The 21,750-nt window shown below is 38.4% G+C and overlaps 1 protein-coding gene across 7 annotated transcripts in view; it reads left to right on the top strand.

The window, feature by feature from the left end:
• UGGT1 (UDP-glucose glycoprotein glucosyltransferase 1) overlaps positions 1–21,536 on the top strand; it is a 44,994-nt gene extending 23,458 nt beyond the window's left edge. For 4 of the 7 annotated variants that reach the window (XM_030495912.1, XM_030495907.1, XM_030495908.1 and 1 more), the window contains 21 exons: positions 203–226; positions 743–837; positions 1,487–1,693; positions 2,327–2,458; positions 3,399–3,529; positions 4,309–4,404; positions 4,735–4,837; positions 5,316–5,395; positions 5,835–6,024; positions 8,648–8,806; positions 10,604–10,689; positions 11,031–11,115; positions 12,014–12,102; positions 12,572–12,676; positions 13,205–13,289; positions 14,569–14,751; positions 15,942–16,102; positions 16,585–16,699; positions 17,329–17,445; positions 17,786–17,945; positions 18,396–21,536. In XM_030495912.1, coding sequence (XP_030351772.1) covers positions 203–226; positions 743–837; positions 1,487–1,693; positions 2,327–2,458; positions 3,399–3,529; positions 4,309–4,404; positions 4,735–4,837; positions 5,316–5,395; positions 5,835–6,024; positions 8,648–8,806; positions 10,604–10,689; positions 11,031–11,115; positions 12,014–12,102; positions 12,572–12,676; positions 13,205–13,289; positions 14,569–14,751; positions 15,942–16,102; positions 16,585–16,699; positions 17,329–17,445; positions 17,786–17,945; positions 18,396–18,421 — 2,429 coding nt within the window. In that variant the 3' untranslated portion in view covers positions 18,422–21,536. Of the gene's footprint in view, positions 1–202; positions 227–742; positions 838–1,486; positions 1,694–2,326; positions 2,459–3,398; positions 3,530–4,308; positions 4,405–4,734; positions 4,838–5,315; positions 5,396–5,834; positions 6,025–8,647; positions 8,807–10,603; positions 10,690–11,030; positions 11,116–12,013; positions 12,103–12,571; positions 12,677–13,204; positions 13,290–14,520; positions 14,752–15,941; positions 16,103–16,233; positions 16,700–17,328; positions 17,446–17,785; positions 17,946–18,395 lie in introns of those variants that run through there. The other 3 variants (XR_003992877.1, XM_030495910.1, XM_030495911.1) reach the window with 3 other exon arrangements.
• The last annotated feature ends 214 nt before the right edge of the window (positions 21,537–21,750 follow it).

Here is a 21,750-nt window from a genome sequence, read left to right as displayed (position 1 = left end):
GAAAATAAAGCATCAATCTACTTGAGGGGAAGAAAAAGTCAAAGATTATTCTAATAAGTACAAAAAAGTTGCTTGCTCAATTTGAACTCTCGTGATTCAGTTATGTCCTGTACAGTGCTGCAGCTTCTTGGTACACTTTGGGATTACTATCAAATTATTAATGTTTCTCTCCTTTCCCCTTTCCTTTCTGCTTTTTGACCAGGAATGTCTTCCAAGGAGATCTATGGTAACTCATGCTTTAGCATTTTGTATGTTGTTGTTCTGGGAATATTCTGGATCCTTTATAACACTGGCTTTAGAACAAGCAGGAAATGAAGCAAGCTTTTAAATGCATGTTTGCTTCAGCACTTTTTTCTCTATGAAAAACTGATTTTGGGAACTAACGGCTTCAGTACAAAGCAGCAGAACGTTGTATCCTAGATGGAATCTCTATTTACAGGTTCCTTTATAATTTCTAAATCAAAAAGGTAGCAAACAAAAAATTATAATGAGCTTCAAAACAATGATGCATGCTGTCCCAGGTGGGTTTTCTGAATGAGGCAAATGAAACCTAATATAATACCAATACTATTACTCTTGTCTTGCCAAACTTCATAGCTTAGCTTCATCCATAGCTTTCCCATGTAATCTTACTTTTTTTGAAATCTCTGCATGTGCATCATATTTTTCCTCCAAATGAGGAAAACCTGAAGCTTTCCTTCCCTTTACACTCAAATTTCTACCACCTTTTTTTAAATTGCAGATGACTCCTTTGTTAGACCAGTTACTTTTTGGATTGTTGGTGATTTTGATAAACCTTCAGGGAGGCAATTGCTGTATGATGCAATTAAACATCAGGTAGGTGATGTTTTCATTTGAACAGGTTAGCAGTGCTAATAAAGCAGTAGGTAGAGGCTTGAAAAACACAGGTGGTGGTTCTTCCTGAAGCATGCCCTGGGGAGATGGGTTCTCCCTGCAGGGTTTCTAAATTGCAGCCTCATTTTATTTGTAGAGGCCGGGATATCTCTGACCTTCTTGTACTAGGACAAAAATCCCCTCTTGGCACTATGATGATACAACAAAGAAAAGTTGTTCTTTTAAGCCCATGGTTCAAAATTGAAGAGGTCTGTGTTTTGGTTTGGAGATGAACATGAGCATTGCTCCCTGTCTCGTTTGTTCTGGGAAGGTAACTGATTCATAAAAATAGAGACAGCACTCCTGAATCCTTGTTTTGCCAGACCTCTTATCAGTGGCCATGGTCCTTGATCTCCTGTGTAACACAATATTATCTACAGAAGATTAGTGGTGCCTGCATGTAAATTAAATACTTGATGTTAAGGTAGTTCATTCATCCTTTTAACCTTGTGCTGTTGTTTACCTAATTTGGAATCTTATTTTCTGGTTAAGAAATACAGAGCTTTTGCTATAGTGTTTACTGTAATAGTCTTCTCATTTAAACTACACCTGAAATCTAAACCTTTCCTAATGCATGTTTTGTTAAACACAGAAATCCAGCAATAATGTTCGAATTGGCATGATTAATAATCCTAGTAATGATCCAAATAGCCAGAATACAGTTGTCGCTAAAGCAATATGGGCAGCTCTACAGACACAAACATCAAATAATGCCAAGAACTTCATCACCAAAATGGCCAAAGAAGAAACTGCAAAGGCACTAAAGGCAGGAGCTGACATCTTAGAATTTGCTGTTGGGGTAAGCATGTTTGTTGGCAGTTACAAAGGTACAGTACTTTGCTTGTTCTAAGTAATTTTTTAGTGTAGTACGTCCATATGCAAAAGATGCAGCAACAGGAGAGAGTAACACTGTTGGGTTTGCTGCTGTTCTTTTTTTTGTTCTGAAAGGTAAACTTACCTAAACAAAACAGTCCATCTGAAAATCCTCATAAACATGAAAACTGTGTAACTTTGAAAAGTGAACAGGAATGCAGATTCAGGGATCTACTGAAGCGAGTCAGTTGTTTCTTGGGGAGGAGAGAGGGGTGTTTAAGAGAAAACTATAATATTTTTTAAAAGCTGAGGAAAAAACTTGTATTTCTAAAAGTAGGTTTTAAAAGGGGCAAGAATCACTTAAGAACAGAAGAATGGAACAACTGGTCTAAGTAGCAACAATTACTAGGGCTGTGGCCCTTCATGTCAGAAGTTGGGATAATGTTTGAAGGTGACAGGCAAGAATTAAGGTGTAAGACCCCAAAGAAAAGGGCCCGAGGATAAATTTTAGCAAGATAAAAAGATGTTTGTGAATGGAAACAAAAAAGGTGCATTTAAACGAAGTGTGCAAAGTTGTACCTTTCTTCCCGTTTCAATGTGAAGTATTCTTTTTTTTCAGGGTATGGATACCAATATTTTCAAAGAAGCCTTTGAATCTCCCAAGGTGGATTTTATTCTGTCCCATGCTATATATTGCAGAGATGTTCTAAAGCTGAAGAAGGGGCAGAGGGCTGTGATCAGCAATGGAAGGGTGAGCTCAATCACCAGACAATAAAAGAGATATTGCACATGTGGGAAAGAAGCAGACCTACAGGGTCTAGGGATCAGACACACTGTCTCAGCCTTCTGTGGGTCTCATCAGTCTTTAGGACTGCTTCCAGTTTGATTTATTCAGATCTGCATGACCTATTCTTTGTACTGTGCGCAGTTAGTTGTTGGTGTTTTGTATAAATTCAGATCTCTCAATAACAGAGTTGCTTTCATGTTCGCAGTAAATTGAGTCCAGGGGTGGAAAGGGATGATAAATTTCAAAGACTCTGCTGCTTCAGTTCATTGGGCAAAAACGCTGCTCTGTCTGGTCCTGACCAGGGTGCCATGGTCTCTTCAACTGGCTCTTTTTACAATAGATTTAGCTTTAGATTAAGCAAATGATGTTACAGTAGTATTTCACTGCAAGTAATGAAACCTAGCTGTGTACAGCATTAAGTTTTCTTTTGTATTCTGCTTCCTAGTTAGGGGGAAAAAGCCCTAAGTTCCAGTGGTTACTGTATACTTCAATGGGTTAAAAAAATCAAGTGATGAGTTATGGTATTCTTTTTTCTCTCATTAGTAAAATAGCAAGAATTGTCTAGGTAGCTTTTAGGTTCTGAAGGCTAGAGGAGTAAGATTTGCTGGAGTCTTGCAGGACTGCTGGCATTGGCCTGGTAATATTGCAAGTATAATTTAATATGCCCAACTTTTGCAAACCAAGCACTCAGTGTAAGTTTTAAGTGTGCATTTTATGCCTAAGTCTGGCATTTTTGGCTCTAAACAGTTACACTTATTTGTTAAACTCTGATGCCACTGACATTAATACCAGCCTAAACAGTTAATACCCACCGGTACTGGGCTGGAATATTTATTTAATACATCTTTGAATTTTCTTTCAGTGTAGCCTTTACCTAATAATGCTGATTCTGCTTTTTTGGTAGATTATTGGCCCATTAGAGGATGGTGAGATGTTCAATCAGGATGATTTTCATCTCCTTGAGAATATCATACTAAAGACATCAGGACAGAAAATCAAATCTCAGATTCAGCAGCTGGGATTTGAAGAAGATCTGTAAGTAAATGTGAGGAGGCTTACAAAAAAGTGGTGGTACTCTGATAATGTGACTTTCTGCCTCCTGGAGGAAGCTTTATCAAGTACGCTCTGGACAGGTGATTTAAGTCACCTGTCACTGTAAATCTGAGAGACTTAATTAATTCAGGAAAAGCTGACAGACCTTTAAGTTACAGCATTACTTCTTGGCAAAGCTATGATGTACAAATCAATTTTCATTGAACTTTCAGGAGGTTTTGTATTTAATCTTGAAAACGTATTCTTAAAATATTAGACTGAAAATTTGTGGGAATAATTAAAAGGAGGAAGTTGTCAGAAGTAATTAAATCTCTTCTTAGTGATAGGACCCCTCTTGCTCAAAAGTTTCACCACAACATACAGGGTTGCTTCCTAGCTCTTAGAGTTGCAGTGTGAAATGGGAAGACTGCTGTGAAACACAAGTTTGATCTGAAAGACTCATAGGTCTAAGAGAGGTTGATGAAGTTCAGGAATGCAGTGCCTGTAGCATGGCTGACCCCTAAAATATCAGCTGTTCTGTAACTGTCACAGAGTTAAACCCCCCTTGGTACTCTTAGTAATAAGGCAGCAACCTGTTTAAATTAATGGTAGATTAACCCCAAGTATGTTCAGTTCTTCAGAGCTTGTGTAGAGAGGTGTGGCAGAAGTGTTAGCTTGTGTATCTGAATTCAGTCTGCCTTCTCTTTCCCTGCTAACTGGCAGAAGTAGCCACATGTTCTGAGTATCTGTAACCTTCCCCTGCCCCCATTCTTTCTTTCCAGTGCAAGTGACTTGGTAATGAAAGTGGACGCTCTTCTTTCTGCTCAACCAAAAGGAGAGTCAAGGATTGAATATCATTATTTTGAAGAACGATACAGGTATAGGATTACTGGCATTTGCTGAGCAATATGCTTCTCCTTGTCTGTTATCATTCCCATTGTTTTATGTTCCATTTAACTTAAAAAAATAATAAAAAAGTCCAAGTAACAATAGGAAAGTTTCCAGCAGTTTTCAGGGCACAGTGAGATTCCAGAAATTAATTTTATCTACCTATCTCTATACATGTATATATGTATTTTTTTCTCTATCTAGTTTCAGAAAGCACATAGCATTTAGGAAGTAATTTGACTTCAGAATGAGCTGGACAGAGTTTTTCCTATGTTTATCCATACGTTTGATACTTTAAAATTATTTTTTCTTCTGTTTAGTGCAGTTAAACTGAGACCAAAAGAGGGGGAGACATACTTTGATGTTGTGGCTATAGTTGATCCTGTGACCAGAGATGCTCAGAGACTTGCTCCGTTACTTCTGGTATGTATGCAGTGTTGTGATGCATTTTATGGCCATTTCAGAAAGCTGTCTCAGTTCTGAAATTTTGGAATGTGTGTCTTCCTCCTTGACTGGGTGGTGATCAGTGGCCTTCTAATAGTGCCTCTGAGTTGCACAATACATTTGTTAGTGAAAAATACAATTACACTATACTACACACGAACAAGATGATGCTTGGATATTGTCTAGATAGCTTTTAGTTCCACCATTTTAACAGTTTAGTTTGCAGTGACTCTGTTCTTGAGGAGGAAAGTCTCTCAAAAAGAATGCCTGCAATGTGAGGGAGCAGGCAGATGTTCTTCTTAAACCCACCAATTTAAAGTTGGGTGTGGTAAGCAAATAATGAGAAGAGACAATGAGAATGAGCAGGTAACATGCCTCCTGGAGGTCCTGTCTATAAAAACAGTGGTCAGCTTTTCTAGTTAGCATTTTAAGGGATGTCTTTTTCTCATTGCTTCAGGTTTTGAACCAATTGATAAATATGAACCTAAGAGTGTTTATGAACTGCCAGTCCAGGCTTTCTGACATGCCACTGAAAAGGTAAGCAATGCCAGGGTCAAAAAGAGAGAGAGAGAAAAACCTATTGGAATGTGCAAGCACAGAAACATGGTCAGGCATCTTACAGGACATCTCAATAACCGTGTTGAGCTTGTTTATATATAGCATCATATATATAGAATCTGGGAATTTGTGCACAGCTCAAGGTAATTCTGCTGGTTTACAAGTTGGGTGCTTTTTATTGTTTATATATATAGATAACTTAATAATCTTAATGGTTGAGTCTTGCACATTCTGTTTGGTCCTTCAAGATGAACACTGTGACCTGTTCTAAGGTCAGCACAACCTGTGTTGCTTTGGACAAAGCCTTGGAGACACTGGAGTTCTGGGAAAGCTGATGCCATTGGCAAGTTCAGTGAGAGTGAAGTATTTACAAAGTTTGGCAGAAATATGTTCTAACATTTTCTTTCTGAAATTTCAGCTTTTATCGCTATGTTTTGGAGCCAGAGATTTCTTTCACAGCAGATAACAACTTTGCTCCAGGACCAATTGCCAAGTTTTTGGACATGCCCCAGTCTCCACTGTTCACTTTAAACCTAAATACTCCTGAAAGCTGGATGGTGGAATCTGTCAGAACCCCATATGACCTTGATAATATTTACTTAGTGGAGGTAAGAGAAATCAACGTGTTCCTATTACTGCATTTAAATGGTGTCTTTCCAGAGCTTATTTTTTGGGGAAAGAAATGTAGAGTTTTAAAATGCTACTGAACATAGAACTCTGGATATTAACACCTTTTACATTTGCAGATCCCTACAGGTTTTCTAGGTGGGAGGCAGGTAAACCTAAGTTCACTATTCTCAATTACTCATGGATGCCAGAACTACAGGTTGAAAAATACTGTAGGCTTGAAGCAGGTCCTACAGATGCTTTGAGTGTGTATATAACATTTCAGTGTTCTGAACTAGAAACAAAGAAACTCTTTGGGCATTATATAACTTTTTCAATTTATTAGTTGAGGAATTCTTTTGGGATTAGAGCTCTCTACAGCTCATGTCACAGCTAAAAATAAGCTGTTGTTTTTAAAACCTTCTTAGAAATTTTGAAGTAAGATCTAAGTCCTCTTCCAGAAAATAAATTGTACTTACTTTCCCTTGCTCTGAGAAGCCACCAAATTGGTTTTAGCTCCCTGTTCACCTTCACAGCTTTTGTTATTGGCAAACACTCCTGTGGCCCACAAAAGGATATGCAGTATCAATAAAACAGTAAAACTGGCTTAGCAGAAATCCACTCAATTGCAGTAGGTTTAGGAGCTGAGTGCTGCCAGAACAGTCCTTGAATTAGACTATTAGAGTACTGATCTGGGCAGTGCTGCCCCAAGTACATAGGGATAAGATAACAAGGAAAGAAAGATTGAAGGGGCTGATGTTGAGCAGAAAAATGACCTTAAAAAGAAGAACATCTGTATGTACAAGTTGATGATTTTTCACTAATCTTTAATGGGATGGGTAATTCAGTGCTAATAATCATTAAAGTTAGCAGTTAATAGTAAAAGGTTAGTTTTCAGCTCTAGAAATAGTGGTCTAGTCAGTGGTTACAAAATGCACTACGCTAACATAATGGGCACTAAAAACAATTCAAAATTAGAAAATCCACATGTGATGCAAAGTAGAAAATTTTGGACTTCATGTTGCAATGTTACAATAATACATATTAAATAAGGCCATCAAATAGCCTTTTCTCTTGAAATAAGCCATTATTTCATTGCCCTTGAAGAACTGCAGATACATAGAGATAAATAGATAGAGAGAGAGAGAGATATATATTAAACCCAGTAATTTTAAATGGTATAATCCAGCATATTCAAAAGATGCCAGACTGACAGCTCTGGAGGCTGAAGTCCTCTCTTTATCTGCAGAATGGGTATGGCATGGGCAGTGGCAGGACAAGCTTCCCCACCAGTATGCCTCAACCCTGACCTGGAGGAACCACCTCTAGAGGTGAGAGGGAAGTTCAGGCTCCCAAACCAGTCAGCCCCGGGCTTTGTCTGCCAAGACAGGCCCTGGCTGCATGGGCCTGCAGTACAGAAAATACTCTGCTGCATGTGTGATGAGATTGTCAAACCCTTTAAAACTGGCCTGTTGAAAAGCAACAGTCTGTACAACCTTGTGGTCACTACAAAGGTGCATTACTTTCTCACTGAACATTATATTATTAGTCTCCTCTTACTTTTGCATCTCTCTGGTATCGTTTGGGAATATGATGCAGTATAGTGGTACAGTCTGATATTACTAATCCTGTACTAGTTACTCCAAAATTTAGGAAATCAGGTGTTTGTTCATGTGTAGTTTGTTTTTCTTGTTTAGCTTTGTTTGGGTTTAGGGTTTTTTTTGCTTTTCATCTCTTAACCTAAGTGTAAAGCCATAAATGAACCACCAAATGGCTGATATACTACGCGTTTCAAGCCTGACTCCCATGCCCTGTCCTAGATTAACTGAGAGAGAGGGAGATTAAATGCTTCAGGCATTCAAAGTACCATCCAAAGCCTCCAAATAAACAGTAGCTTTACTTTTGCAGGTGCACAATTTCTAATTCCTAATATGCAGTCTGTTGGTGCTGTAGCAATTAAACTGTCATTTTGGATGTGCAACGGGAGAAGATGCTTTTTGAGATCAGACTGCTGTTTTGGTTATGTAGTGGCCTCAGGCTGCAGCTGAATTTAGCCTGTTAGGGACCCAAGCTGGTTTGGGTTTGGGATTTTTTTTTGCTTTTTCTTTACTTTTCTTGGCACTTTTTCATGTAGGAAAAAAGGAATTGGTATTTCTGAGAGTACCCTGGCACTCTGTAAAGAGTAATGCAGTGCAAAAAAAATGTTTATTTCAGATGATAAATACTAGATGAGACTAGCTTAAACAGGTTTAGATTCAAAGTCCTGGAGCCCATCATAACTTTTTATGAGATGCCGGACCGATCACTCAACTTGACTACATTCTCCAATAAATGTTTAAAATATAAATAGTAAAACAGAGCAACAGTCCTTCTCTTTTCTTACCCTAGCATCTCACCAGTTGAGATTCAACTCTTTTTGGTCAGGGAGACTCTTAACAATGTGCGTGTAAAGTCTGTCACTTGAAGGAGCGGAGTTCTTTGAGGCTTTTTAGGTATTTGTTTAATAAAATTATGCTGGTAAAATTAAGTGTTATTTAATTACTGTGGCTATTTTAGAGAGTAACTGAATCACTAAAAATTCGCACTTTTGAGCTATGCTGAATTCAGCAGATCTTTTCCTGACAGGTGGATAATGTTGTAGCTGCAGAATATGAATTGGAGTATCTGCTTCTGGAAGGACACTGCTATGATATTACTACTGGACAGCCCCCTCGGGGACTCCAGTTTACACTGGGAACTTCAACCACTCCTGTCATCGTTGATACCATTGTTATGGCCAACTTGGTAAGCATGCAATTGAAACTGGCAGCAAATAACTGGTCCTCGAGTCAGCACAATCACTTGCATAAGCTATCAAGTATTTTCTAGTATAAGTGGGTTATGGATATGTAGTGTTACTTACACTCCACAGCTGCTTGCAAATATATTGGAAACACATCATTCCCAACACTGATGTCTAAAACCTTGCATTGTACTTATTTGTTTCTTACCTTTTTCAAGATGTACTCCTTTCCCTGCAGCTTGCCAAGAAGGATCTTCTGAAGTATCTTTGGAGGATGCAGATATTCTTTAGCAACTTCTTTCCAGGGAAGGTCAGAGAGTTCTGGGTTTTTCTAGACAGGGTAGTCCTCAGACCATGCACTCTGGTACTGTAAGCCTCAAGTGGCCAGCTGTCTTGTTTTGGAACCCATTTCTTCAGCAGAGCTATGGAACACATGGAGAGAGTCAGCAAGAATAGTTGACATTCTAGAAAATAAAGGAAGTGTGAAAGAATGGGAATGGCTTTATTTAGTTGAGGAAATGTGATGGAAATCCAAGTGTATGATTGTTCCCTACAGCTACCATTGTAATGCAGCTGTATAAGGGATCAGTCTGTTTTCAGTGTCTGCACTGTGCAATGAGAGAGGTAATGGACTGAAGTTACGGCAAGGAAAGTTAGCCACTGGAATATATTCTTGATATGTAATGTTAGGGGAAAAACTGAAGTAAACTGCCTTTTGTGGGGTTTTTTATTATTATTTTATTTTTGAATCTTTAAATGTATTAAAGAAAAAGGAAAAAATGTTCATCGATGATAAATATTTAAAAATACCTACTCTCTTTCTTTAGTTCTCTGTGCTGTTTCTTAGCCAAAACATACCCTATAGTGATGTAATATTTCCTGCTTTAGAAAGGAAGATGACTGTTCTGTGTGATCTCACCGTATGTTCAGGACTAAAGCTTAATGGCTTAGAGGAGTCTTTTTTTCTAATTAATTAAACCAAAGCATATGTACCACAATATACAACACTGTGTGTGGGAATCCTCTTCCTCAGCTCAGCGTCTGTACTGCGAAGGGGTATGAAGAGACCATGAACATGCCCTGGAATTTTTTTTTATTACTTTATAATTTTATTATTATATTTTATTTTTTTAAAGCAGGCTGGTTCATAGAATTGCATGCACAATACAAAACTGGACGGGACACAGAAGCATCACTACAAGTGTTTGTATCTTCTATAGGTGCAATAGTCTAAAGCACAGAAGAAAACATTCAGATCTGGAACCTGAAACAAGATGTGTATACAAAATTTGAACTTCACATTGTAATTTCTGAAGTTCTGTAGAAAAGATAACTGTAACATATGAATTATGTTGCTGTTTCCTGCTGTAGATGAAATACCAGTCTGTAGAGCTTCAAAAATCATTTAGATTTAGTTTTGTAGGCAGACCTTTCATGCACTGCAGTGAGTGTTTTGAAATCCACTCACTCCCTCATGAAGGCAAGCTTTTGCAGAAGAAATCTTGCACTGTTCCCATCGACATCCACTGAAGACTTTCTCTCACCTATCAAATAATGCTGGACTTTTCATACACCTCTCTCTGATGGAAAAACCAAGGATTTTGAATAGAGCTTCTGGGTTTTTTCTCCTGTTTTTAAGGATTTTCAAGGGTTTTAATGCCTTAAGGTTATGTTAATCAGCTGGCTTACAAATAACTATTTCCACATTTAAAACAGTGGGTCAAAATACATGACTTAAACCCTCATTTTTCTACATTTGCTTTTTCTGGAAACTGACAAATATTCTTTTTGCTTTATAGGGCTACTTCCAGTTAAAAGCCAATCCTGGTGCATGGACTCTAAGACTGAGAAAGGGCAGATCTGAAGATATCTACAGAATCTACAGGTAGGACAGTATAAGAAATAATTCAGTCTTTCTCTTGTGAAACTTCTGAACTAGGCAGGCATTGTAATATGATGTCAATTTAACAGTTCCCTTGCCACAGTGTAGTGAACTGAACAGCAAGTTACATTTCGTACTAAACAAGTTATGTGAGATGAATAAAATTAATTCATTTTAAAAAAACCAGGAAGTGCATGTTCAAATACATGTATTCGTTACATTGCCACACGTCTCAAACCTGGTTTACAATGCTAAGGCTTAAAACCATGTAGAAAAATGTGTAGAAGAAATAAAGAACACATTTCTGCATTGTAGTAAAGGTCAGTATTTTACTCTGTTTTCAGCCATGATGGCACAGACTCTCCACCTGAAGCTAGTGAAGTTAGTGTTGTTCTCAACAACTTCAAGAGCAAAATTATTAAAGTGAAGGTGAGTTAAAAACCCTAGAGTTTCTCTTAAAAAAGACTGTTTGACCAGTAGTGGGGAAGAAACTTCGATTAAGGCCTGATGATCTCTTTCTACAAACATGCACTTAAGGCAGTTTTACACAACATTCACATCACAGTATCAATAATAAGAGAATTATCTGGAGACACGGTTTTGGTTTTTTGACACAGGAGAGAATGACATGTAGCTGCTGTTGCATTTGTATGCCCATGAGAAACAATTATGCTTATGTTTTACTGACTCTGTTGTGCTTGTGGCCTCAGAGAAAAGTCTTTTTTTTATGTCCTGTATATATCTGGTAATAAACATTCAGTGTATCTACTGAGCCAGTATTTTATCTGTTACAAATAAATTGTACTCATCTGGCAATACATTATTAAAAAAAAAAAAAAAAAAAAGGAGAAAATACAGTATATATATATATATAAAAAGGTGAATTTAAAAGATAAATTAGTAATCTGTCTTTTAGGATTGCCTAGCAGATAACAAGAGCTGAAAAGATTAAGGAGGACAACTGATAGATAAGTCATGGTTATTGTACATCTGGCTCAGTAGCCAGTAATACCAATTAGAAACATAGGTGGGGGAGTATTTGTTGGTTTCTTTGAGGTTTTTTCTTTGCCAGCCTCCCTCACCAAGAACCTCTTAGCAAAGCATTTTAACCATCTAGACTAACATGCCTTTGGTGTCTGAAAACAGCTTTGGCATCTGTTCTGAAAATGCCAGTTTTCTGATCTGATTCTCCAGGCAGCTTAGGTTACCTGTCAGCTCACTAGGCAGAATTCAGATGGATACAAACAGAGCCAGTGTCAAAATAATACTCTCCATGGCTGTTTACCAGTTGTGGTTCCAGTCACTAAAGCAACATTATGCTTTACAGGTTCAGAAAAAACTGGATATGATGAATGAAGATCTACTAAGCGATGGTACCAGTGAGAATGAATCTGGATTTTGGGAATCCCTCAAATGGTAAAACTAATTCAGTGATACCCTGCAACTCTCTTGAAACTGGAAAACTATTTGATGATAGAGTTAGATCTGTGATATTCCACAGCTCTCTATTAAGACTGCTTGAATTCCTTCATAGGACCCCTCTGCTGTTAGAGACCAGGGGTATTGCTTTGCACATGCTTGCCTTCCCTTATCCACACTGCTAGTTGGGAGCCTGTGAACATCGTTCACTTCCAGGAGCTGCATCTCTGGCAGCAATCTTTCCATTGAGCAAGTGTTCACAGATGAGCCACTGGGTCTTCCACATCTGTGTCTGCAGTACTCTGCCTTGTGGAGGACAGCCTGACCAGCGTGGGGGGACGACACCAAACCCCGCAGTTGTACTATATTAAACCAACATTGTAGCAATTCATCATCTGTTGCACTCTTTCCTATATAGCTGTCCCTTACTATCTTGTCCTTCATATAAATACATTTATTCTTTCAGGGGATTCACAGGAGGACAAAAGAATGAAGATGTGAAACAGGATAAAGACGATGTACTAAACATATTCTCTGTGGCTTCAGGACACCTGTATGAAAGATTCCTACGGTGAGTCCTGGGGTCTCAAATGGTAATGTGCCCTGATTTCCACAGAAGAAAGGTTAGAATTTGCAAGAATATAAAAAAGCCCCAAAACTTTTTGAGCACCTCAGAAATCCTCCAGATTCTGCATAACATTCATACATTCAAACCAGACTTGGTTTAATAGACGGCATTGTCGCTGTCCTACATTTTCTCACTACAGTATAACCAAATTCAAATGTATTGTTAAGATATTATAGAATAAGTCATAGTTGCTTTGGAAAAGAACTTCCATTCTCAAAGGACCGTGAAAGCCAACATGCTGCATATTCTCTGACTCATTAAAATAAAAAAATTGTGGGAGGTTTAGTTATTCTGGAGATAAAACTAAGCAATCTGCAATAGGCTGAAGCTACCCACTTTTTCTTCATGTGTGAAGATCAAGTTACCCGTCACGTAACTCAGTCTAGTAAACCAGCAGTTTGTAGTCTGTTACGGAGCTGATCTCTGGCAATTGTTCCTGTAAATGCTTTGGTTTTTTTTTTCTTTTGACAGCATAATGATGTTGTCTGTGCTGAAGCACACCAAGACCCCTTTAAAGTTTTGGTTTCTGAAGAACTACTTATCACCTACATTCAAGGTTTGTAACTCATTAGAAATTTATTCTGTGGTGGGGAAAAGCTTTTTGTTTTTAAGTTGCAACCTCTGCAACATACTATTGTGTAAACACATGTACAGTTACCTGTCTGTATACCTTCTATTTTGACAAAGAATCAAGTTCGTGTAAGCTGGCAACTCTGTCTAGAAAGCTGTGAGAAATAAGACAGGTTGACAGTAGACTCATGCTGCAGGTAAATATTTAAGAGAAGACCACATATTAGGAAAATCATGCTTGAAAGAATTGGAACTCACACAATAAAGGTGTAGATTTTAAGATGAAATTCAGGGCTATAAACTTACATCTAATATGTAAAGGTTGAAAGATGGTAGGAAAAAACCTACCAGCAAAGCAAGGCCTGTGACCAGGTGTGGAGGCAGTTCCGTAAGAGACATTAAAACCATGTTTCAGGCTGACAAGACTATGTGAGTGGTGCGTGGTAGAAAATGATGTAGGCCCTTAGTGAGTATACCTGAAAATACTTATGGATTATATGTGAGACATCATAAAATAAACAGCAGGATTCAAAACAGAACCCAGAGGTAAATGGATGTGAAGAGATTGCAACTTTCAATATTAGGAAATAGCATTTCTGAGAGGATCTCACATGTTCGGCATGAACTCAAGGGGAAGTAACTGGCAATGTCCCTATTGCTTCAACCATGGGCTGCGCTGTGACTGCTGTTGTCAGTCACCTCTTGCAGTGGTGCAACAAAACACTGACCTCCTCCCTTCCTAATGGCTGTGTTGTGCCAGCATCCCTTGGCTAAACCTGTACTCTCCCAGTGTCAGAGGAAGCCTCACAGATGAGAATGTCAACTGCTATGACCATGAGCCCAGTTCTAGTAAAGAATTTCTCCAATTATTTTCTCTCATTTTATTATTCCCATTTACACTGCTTTGTAGAGCCCTAAATAACAGTTTCCCATCTGTGAAATTTTATGATTTGAGTAATGCATTCTTTTAAACTGATCTGTGGATCACTATAAAATGGCTCATAAGTAATTGTGTGGGGCAAAATGCCAAAATATTTAGTTGTCTGCTGGTAGTTGGCTTTACAATTTGTACCGATTCTTCAGTTTGGGGTTATGTCTTTCTTTGAACTAAGAATGAAACTGTAGTTTCTCTTCACGGTATTTCATTTTCTAATGTTCTATGCCTTACTATAGAACAGAAGTCTATCTCTTGTAATGCACTTTTCTTTTTCCTGCAGAGGAACAAAGAACTGAGATAAGCTACTTTTTTCCCCCTCCCTCTGCAGGAGTTCATCCCATACATGGCAAAAAAGTATAATTTCCAGTATGAGCTTGTCCAGTATAAATGGCCACGCTGGCTACATCAGCAAACAGAGAAGCAGCGCATCATCTGGGGTTACAAGATCCTCTTTCTAGATGTGCTCTTCCCGTTAGCTGTTGATAAAATCCTGTTTGTGGATGCTGATCAGGTAACACAGAGGTTGGAATTACTTGATATTTTCTTTTTTCTCTAAGAACAGTATGTTCTTGAGTACAATTTCTGTTATTGGAAAGGTTGCAAGTTCAAGCCCTTCGCAGGCACGATTGAAGGTTGATTCTGTAACTATAGTATGCTTCAGTGAGTGTTGTTTTTCCTGCTTGTTCCCACAAAGATTGGTTTTGTTGGCCTGTCCTTTTCTTTTGTCTGGTTCCTCATTCACTCACTGTGATTCCAGCTAGTTTGCCAAATAGATTCTTATTTCACCCTTCCATTTTTCCAGTTGTGACTGTTCTCCCAGCCTGCAGCTCACTTACCACATACAGTATTTTCCTAAGTCACCAACCACCCTCCCACCCCACTGCTTTCCATTTGGCCAGACTTGAGTGGCTTTCAGAGGAGTGAGAAGGCAAATCCCCTATGCATGAAGCCCTATTCCGCTGCAAAGCAAATGGTGTGTGTAAGGCTTTGTATGTGCTTACTACTGCCTGCACGGTTTGAAAGTACAGGATACATGCACATGAGAGCTGCCAAAAATACTCCTTCAGAAAGATACATGAAACTGAGAAGTACAGATTATCAGCACCTAAGTATAAAATGCCTTAGGTGTCTTGGCATATGTACAGTGTGATCCCTTGTCAGTTAAAACCATTACAACTTACACTAAAGTCTCACCTAGGATAAATTTTCATCTGTGCTGTTCTCATTTTACACACTTTTTGCTGTGTTTATAGAAGAGATATTAACGGGTTTTTTCCCCACCAGAGTGGTATTTTTAAAGTAGTGTTACTGCCACATCATCTGTGTCAAAAAGACATGAAAAAGCCTTCATCCCTGAAGGGTTTGCAAACTTTCCAAGAGTAAAGGATACAAAGGATCACAGAGTTCATATATAGTGAGAATTCTTGCTGGTTATTAACCAATAATTTGGCACTCCAGTTGTCAAACCAACCCCTGTCAGTTTATTTTAAGCTCTATTTTAGTTTCTCCAACTGTAAGGGCAGCTTTAAACACCTTTTGTGCTGTTTCTGTACTACATACACACAATGCAAAAGACTGCAGAGTATAATGGGTAATTCTTCCTGTAACTGTTTGCTCAGTTTGAATTAAATCCTGACCAGCATTTCAAACTAACTTGTGATTGGCTTCTACCTTCTAAACAAAATGTCCTTTACCCTTCAGATTGTGCGCACAGATTTAAAGGAATTACGGGATTTCAATCTAGATGGTGCTCCTTACGGATATACTCCATTCTGTGACAGTCGAAGAGAAATGGATGGCTACAGGTTCTGGAAATCGGGATACTGGGCAAGTCATTTAGCTGGAAGAAAATACCACATCAGGTACTGAAGAATTCCATTTTTACCAAATAGAGGGGGGAAGCTTTTGCTACTGCTTAGAACTAGCAGAAAACTAGCTGAGGTGAAAACAACGCTGCAGTGAACCACTTGTTGCTTACTGTTGCCTCTTCAAGGTTCCTTTGCCTATGGTCCATTTGAAGCACTAGGGGCACTGAAGTCACTTTCAGTACGCTACAACTTTTACAGATGAAGAACTGAAGTGTTAACTAACCAGACATCTTCATTTGTTAATAACAAATGTTGGAAGAAGGGACTGCATGACAGCAAAGCTAAGATAGATTTGTTGGAATTTCTTTTTGTACGTGCCATGACCTTGTTAGAACTGCTTTCCTCCCTTGTCTTAGATAATTTGATGTACTGCTACCAAGAGATTGTTTTAGCATACTGTATCTTGGGGTTTACTGGGGCTGCAGTAAGTTACCCATCAGTCAAATGTCATTACTAATTGCATCATCTCCATGTAGTGCTCTGTATGTTGTGGATCTGAAGAAGTTCAGAAAGATAGCAGCTGGAGATCGACTCAGAGGACAGTATCAGGGTCTTAGTCAGGATCCTAACAGTCTGTCCAACCTCGATCAGGTGTGTTTTTATTGGGTTTGTTTTGCTTTATGGGGTATAATGGCAGATTGGGACCTCTCCTTTCCTGGCCAAACTTCAATCACCACCAGATGCCAGTAGCAGTTACTGATAGCATCAAATGTAACTGCTGGGTGGAAACAACACCTTCCCCTTAAATGTCTTAAGGCTATCAAATTTTCCAGTATACTTCAGGACAAATACATAACACAACTGGCTTTGTTTCTTGAGCTATCCAGCTCCAAGTACTTTACTATGCACTGACTTAACACTAAAATAAGGCTTATACTGTGGCAGATGATAAAAACAACACAGTGGTTTTAATCAATTAGGAACAGTCTTCCTAACTGGTTCAGTACAGGTTTGATACTAGATTAATATTACTGCTTTAATACTGTTTGCTAAATAACAACAAAATAAGATTAAGAGTTATAGTATGCAGATTTTTCCCCAAGGACTTTGGAATGGAATGAAATGTTGATTCATCACTTTTTATTTGCAATGAAAAAAAAAAAAAAAAAAAATCATCACTCTCTACAAAAGTTAAACTTCTCCATACTATCTGGTTGGAGGTTGTTCCTCCCACATTGTACCCTGCGCACACTGTTACTAACTCGTATTCTTCACACCAGGATTTGCCGAACAACATGATCCACCAGGTGCCAATTAAATCACTGCCACAGGAGTGGCTGTGGTGTGAAACATGGTGTGATGATTCCTCAAAGAAGAGAGCAAAAACCATTGATCTGGTAAGTGCAGTATGGCTCCCTCAGTCTTATATCACAATGAAATACAATGACCAATTTTAGAGGCACTTCCCCACCTCAGACCTAGGCACCTGTACTGTTACCTAAATGTTCTCAGCACTTCATTTTTTTTTTTCCCTTTAGCTTCTATATTTCTCTTACTTGGAGCAGTGGCATTATTGTCAATTTGGAAAGAGACTTTACACTGTACTCCAGCCCAACACAGACATGTGTGGTTCATCAACCACAGAGGGATTCCACCAGGGTGAAGCATACCTCCGTTCAGTAAAAGAACTTTTTTTACATATTAAGCATCTGAACACTTCTTATGTTTTGTTTGCAGTGTAATAACCCTATGACCAAAGAGCCCAAGTTGCAAGCAGCAATGCGTATAGTTCCAGAATGGCAGGACTATGATCAAGAAATCAAACAGCTCCAAAGCCTCTTCCAGAAAGAAAAAGAAACAGGAATACCAGCTGAGATGCCAGGACAACACACACATGGTAATCTTTCAAGCTGTTTCCCTACTTTGAGTTTTTTCCTATCTCTCTGGAGTAGTGTTAAGTTGCATACTTGCTCACTGTACGCTTGCACCATGCAAAGGCTTGCATGGACGAGCTGTTAAATAATGTATATTTTAATAGGACAGAAAGACCTTGGTGAGCAAGGCCGGTGTAACTTCACCTGCTTCTGAAACCTAGAGAACAGAGAGCTATATTGCATGCTTGAACCAGTTCTGTTAAAGACCCTCATTGTTCCTGCAATTTTACAACCTTGGCCTTATCGTAATCCTTAATTAAAGTGCCACTATACAGAATGGGTGTGAATTGTATTTCAATCACTGGTAACCTTGCAAAGAACAAGTCTTTGGGGTTTATGTACTAATTTTCAAACCAATCTGCCAATTGAGGCAGCTGGAAACAGAATGTTCATTTTTCTCTCCTCTTCAACAGATCCAGCAGCACATGTGGAATTATGATCCATGGAGAAAAATTCAAGTTAGACTGTTTCATAGACAATTTTTATATTGAAAGCTAGTTTTTTTTCTGGTATGTCTGCAAAACTGCTGAATAATTGAATGGGATGATGTATGCATTTTTATTACTTGCCTTTGGGTTAATTTCTGCATATGAAATAGGATCGGGATTGCTGGAATTAGCATTACTGGTTTTTTGCACCTGTGGTGGAGATGAAAGAGCCCAGGATGGAATTTAGCATTTCAGAAACAAAACTTCAAAATCCACTGGAAAAGCCACAGCCTGTTCCTTCAGCTGTCGCTACCTCCACCACTGATGAAGATGCTGTTAGCACCAGATCTGACTCCAGAGCTTGGAAATCACAGATCCATTAAGCCACTGGCTACAACATAAGTCCTAACCTCAACAGATGGAGAGAATTTTTCCAGGTACCATTAAAAGGCTCTGACTCATGCCTTGAATGGGATACTGTTTTATCTGCAGGTTTTCAAACAGTTGGAAATGCTTCTCAGATTTGTTCAGTATGCCCTTGGTTTTGTAAAAAAAAAAAAAAAAAAAAAGATCTAGTATTACTTAGATTTTCTATTTCCTGTCCTCAATTACTGCTCAATTTTTGGTGGTTTGGCTTAATGTAAAGCTACCACAATCTAGTTAAATGCCCATCCAAATACAAATGGCTACTCTTACAAAGTGAGCAGAACACTGAATTTGACACCCTAGCCCATCTGACTTGAATCAAAGTGTCCTCCCTCCTTCCTGCTCCAAGTTTAAATCAGACTGCAAGACTGGTAGGGCCTTACTATTGCTGTGGTTCACTGATTCATGAATGTGTTTTGTTATGAAATCTGTGGAAGCTTGGAAGTTTATCCTCTTGTAAATTTCCTTAACTTTATTTTTCTTCAAACAGATGTTGTCACATCAATAAAAACTTTGGAGTTCTTAGGTCTTAAGCTTTAGTTCACACTCAGTCCTTTGATCATCCTTTTTGCTTGCACATTTTACAGTCCTAATCTGATTTTGAGGTTTCTGAATATTTCACCTGCATTTGTTTTCATTCTGTGTCCAGACAATACATAAGGATTAATCATCATTCATATCATTCATATTCATGTCAATTTTTAAAGGAGATACTGCTATAATTCTGTTATGAACGTACCAATTTAAGACTCCTCAAACCGTGTTTCCCTCATTCTGTAGGATTATTGTCTGCTCCCCCAAAACATTGAGAAGTTGAAGAGTTGAAATTTAAGAACTAAAGTGGTATTTCTAGTAGTAAAATATAATTCCCTACGTACTGGGATCGTTTCTGCCTCCCATGTTTTTATACAGGTCAATGGTCTGTGCTATAAGAGCGTCACACTAAAGATAATCCTGCAAACATGGGGGGCTGGATATCAAACCATGAACTTACAGAGTATGAGTTATCAGCTGAGGTATTTTCCACCTTGTGAGTTTTTAAATTCAGAGAGTCTCCCTGTGCTTTGTAAGCTACAAGTGGCTTATGCTTCCCATCAAAACTGTTCCAGGTAAGGATAAGCAGACTTACTCTAGAAGGATTTTTCTTCTAGTGTAAAAAACAATAATAGTCTTGCTCACCAATTAATTACATACTATGTTAATTAGCCTGTTTTAAACAGATAATGCAGTACATGTAAGATTATCCTTTCTGTGTTCAGCTACATCTGCCTCTTTGGAGCACATGGAATAGCACAAGATCAGGTAGGCAGCAGCTGTACACCACTTTCACCCAGGGATGGATGGGGGCGGTAGAGGAGAACAGCTCAGGGTGGATGGTGTGTGAGTGGGGAAATAATCTGCCCAAGCCCTCAGAACAAGAGATATGCCAGTCTGCTACAAAACAAGACCCTCTCCTATCTAGAACCACATCTTGCTGCTTATATTATTAGAAGCTAAAAGATAAAGAATCAAGTTACCTCTTAAATTCAGTACAATATTTACAATGCTCTGTTTGGAGTTGAATAAGGAGAAAATATTCTTAAATGTCAGTTACAGATTTATTTTCTTTTTCCCCAATTATGCTCCTCCATTCTAATAGTGAATGTATGCAGTAACTCCCCCCCTGCATATTTTCTTTAATTGTAAGATCTAGGAAGCCATGGAGGATATTTTTGTTCCCTCTGGTTAGCAGGGACCATGCTCTTCTGTTCAGCTCTTTTTAAGCAAAAAAAATAATATATCAATCCAATTTGCCGCTGATACAGAAAGAAACCACGAACATGTATTGTGAGATTTTTGTACCTTTTGCAGTACTCTTTAAGAGTCCTGGACCTGTTCTCAAGTACATTATAAAATGCACATGGTACTAATCACTTTGAATGTGAACTGCTCCAGTTTTTTCTGGGAAGCCACTGTTTATTTGCACAGAAGAGTAACAGTCATAGGGGAGAACAGTCACTTATTGTGAATCTGTGCATAGTGCTCAACTGGGCCATAAAAGAAAGCTTCTGACAGGTCCATTTAGAAAGCATCTCAGAGCAAGATGATTACTGAAAAAGAGCTGCTTCTGATCATCTCACTGATGGCCTGCTCCTGTAAACTATTAAGACTGATAATCAGAAACAGAAAATGGGGATTACAGAGGTCACAACGTAATTTTGGATCCCCCAGACTAGAAAGGCCACTTCTGTGGCAAAGTGATGACACTGTTCCCAATATTGGATACAGCTTGTCCTCTTGGTGAAAAGGTAACACTGAAAAACTCCCAGTGCTTTATTTTAGAAGGAAGATTTCATTGCCTTACTAGAAAACAAATAACAGAGAAATATGTTTTTAAGATTTTTCTTTCATTTAGCTCTGTTGGGTTGCAAAGGAAATGAAAGGGGTGGGACATGTACAAAGCAGTAAATATCCAGTGACAATCTTAAAAACCAGATTTATTTTTTTGTTTGTTTTAATATAAACTGTTTTGCATATCCGAATCTTCTGTAGTCTGTTCAGGAACATATCCTAACTTAGCGTGGCATTGATACCTACTGACCCAAGACATTGGGAGTTACTCTCTATTGAATGTTACCTGAACTGAGATTACAGTGAGTTTCCCAGTACAGTGGCAACAATAAAATCTGTCTACCCTAATAAAGCCTTTTCTGTTCTTTACCCGTGCCTCTCATGTCAGTTACTTTGGGTCTGATTAACTGATGTTTTAATGGAGTTGCTTACAGGACATTTTTCACTTTCTCTTGTATTCAAGTGTCAGGATACTGTTGAAAAACTTCTAGAAGAGAAAATTAAAGAGTTCCTCCAAGCCAGTCTTGTTAATTGTGGTATTCAAGTAACCCCTAAACTGAAAAACTTCAATTAAATGATAGAA

The sequence above is a fragment of the Strigops habroptila genome, chromosome 8 (genome assembly GCF_004027225.2).
Source record: "Strigops habroptila isolate Jane chromosome 8, bStrHab1.2.pri, whole genome shotgun sequence".
Classification (NCBI taxonomy): domain Eukaryota; kingdom Metazoa; phylum Chordata; class Aves; order Psittaciformes; family Psittacidae; genus Strigops; species Strigops habroptila.
The sequence above is the reverse complement of the archived record's forward strand: the minus strand, read 5'-3'. Positions and strand labels throughout refer to the sequence as shown.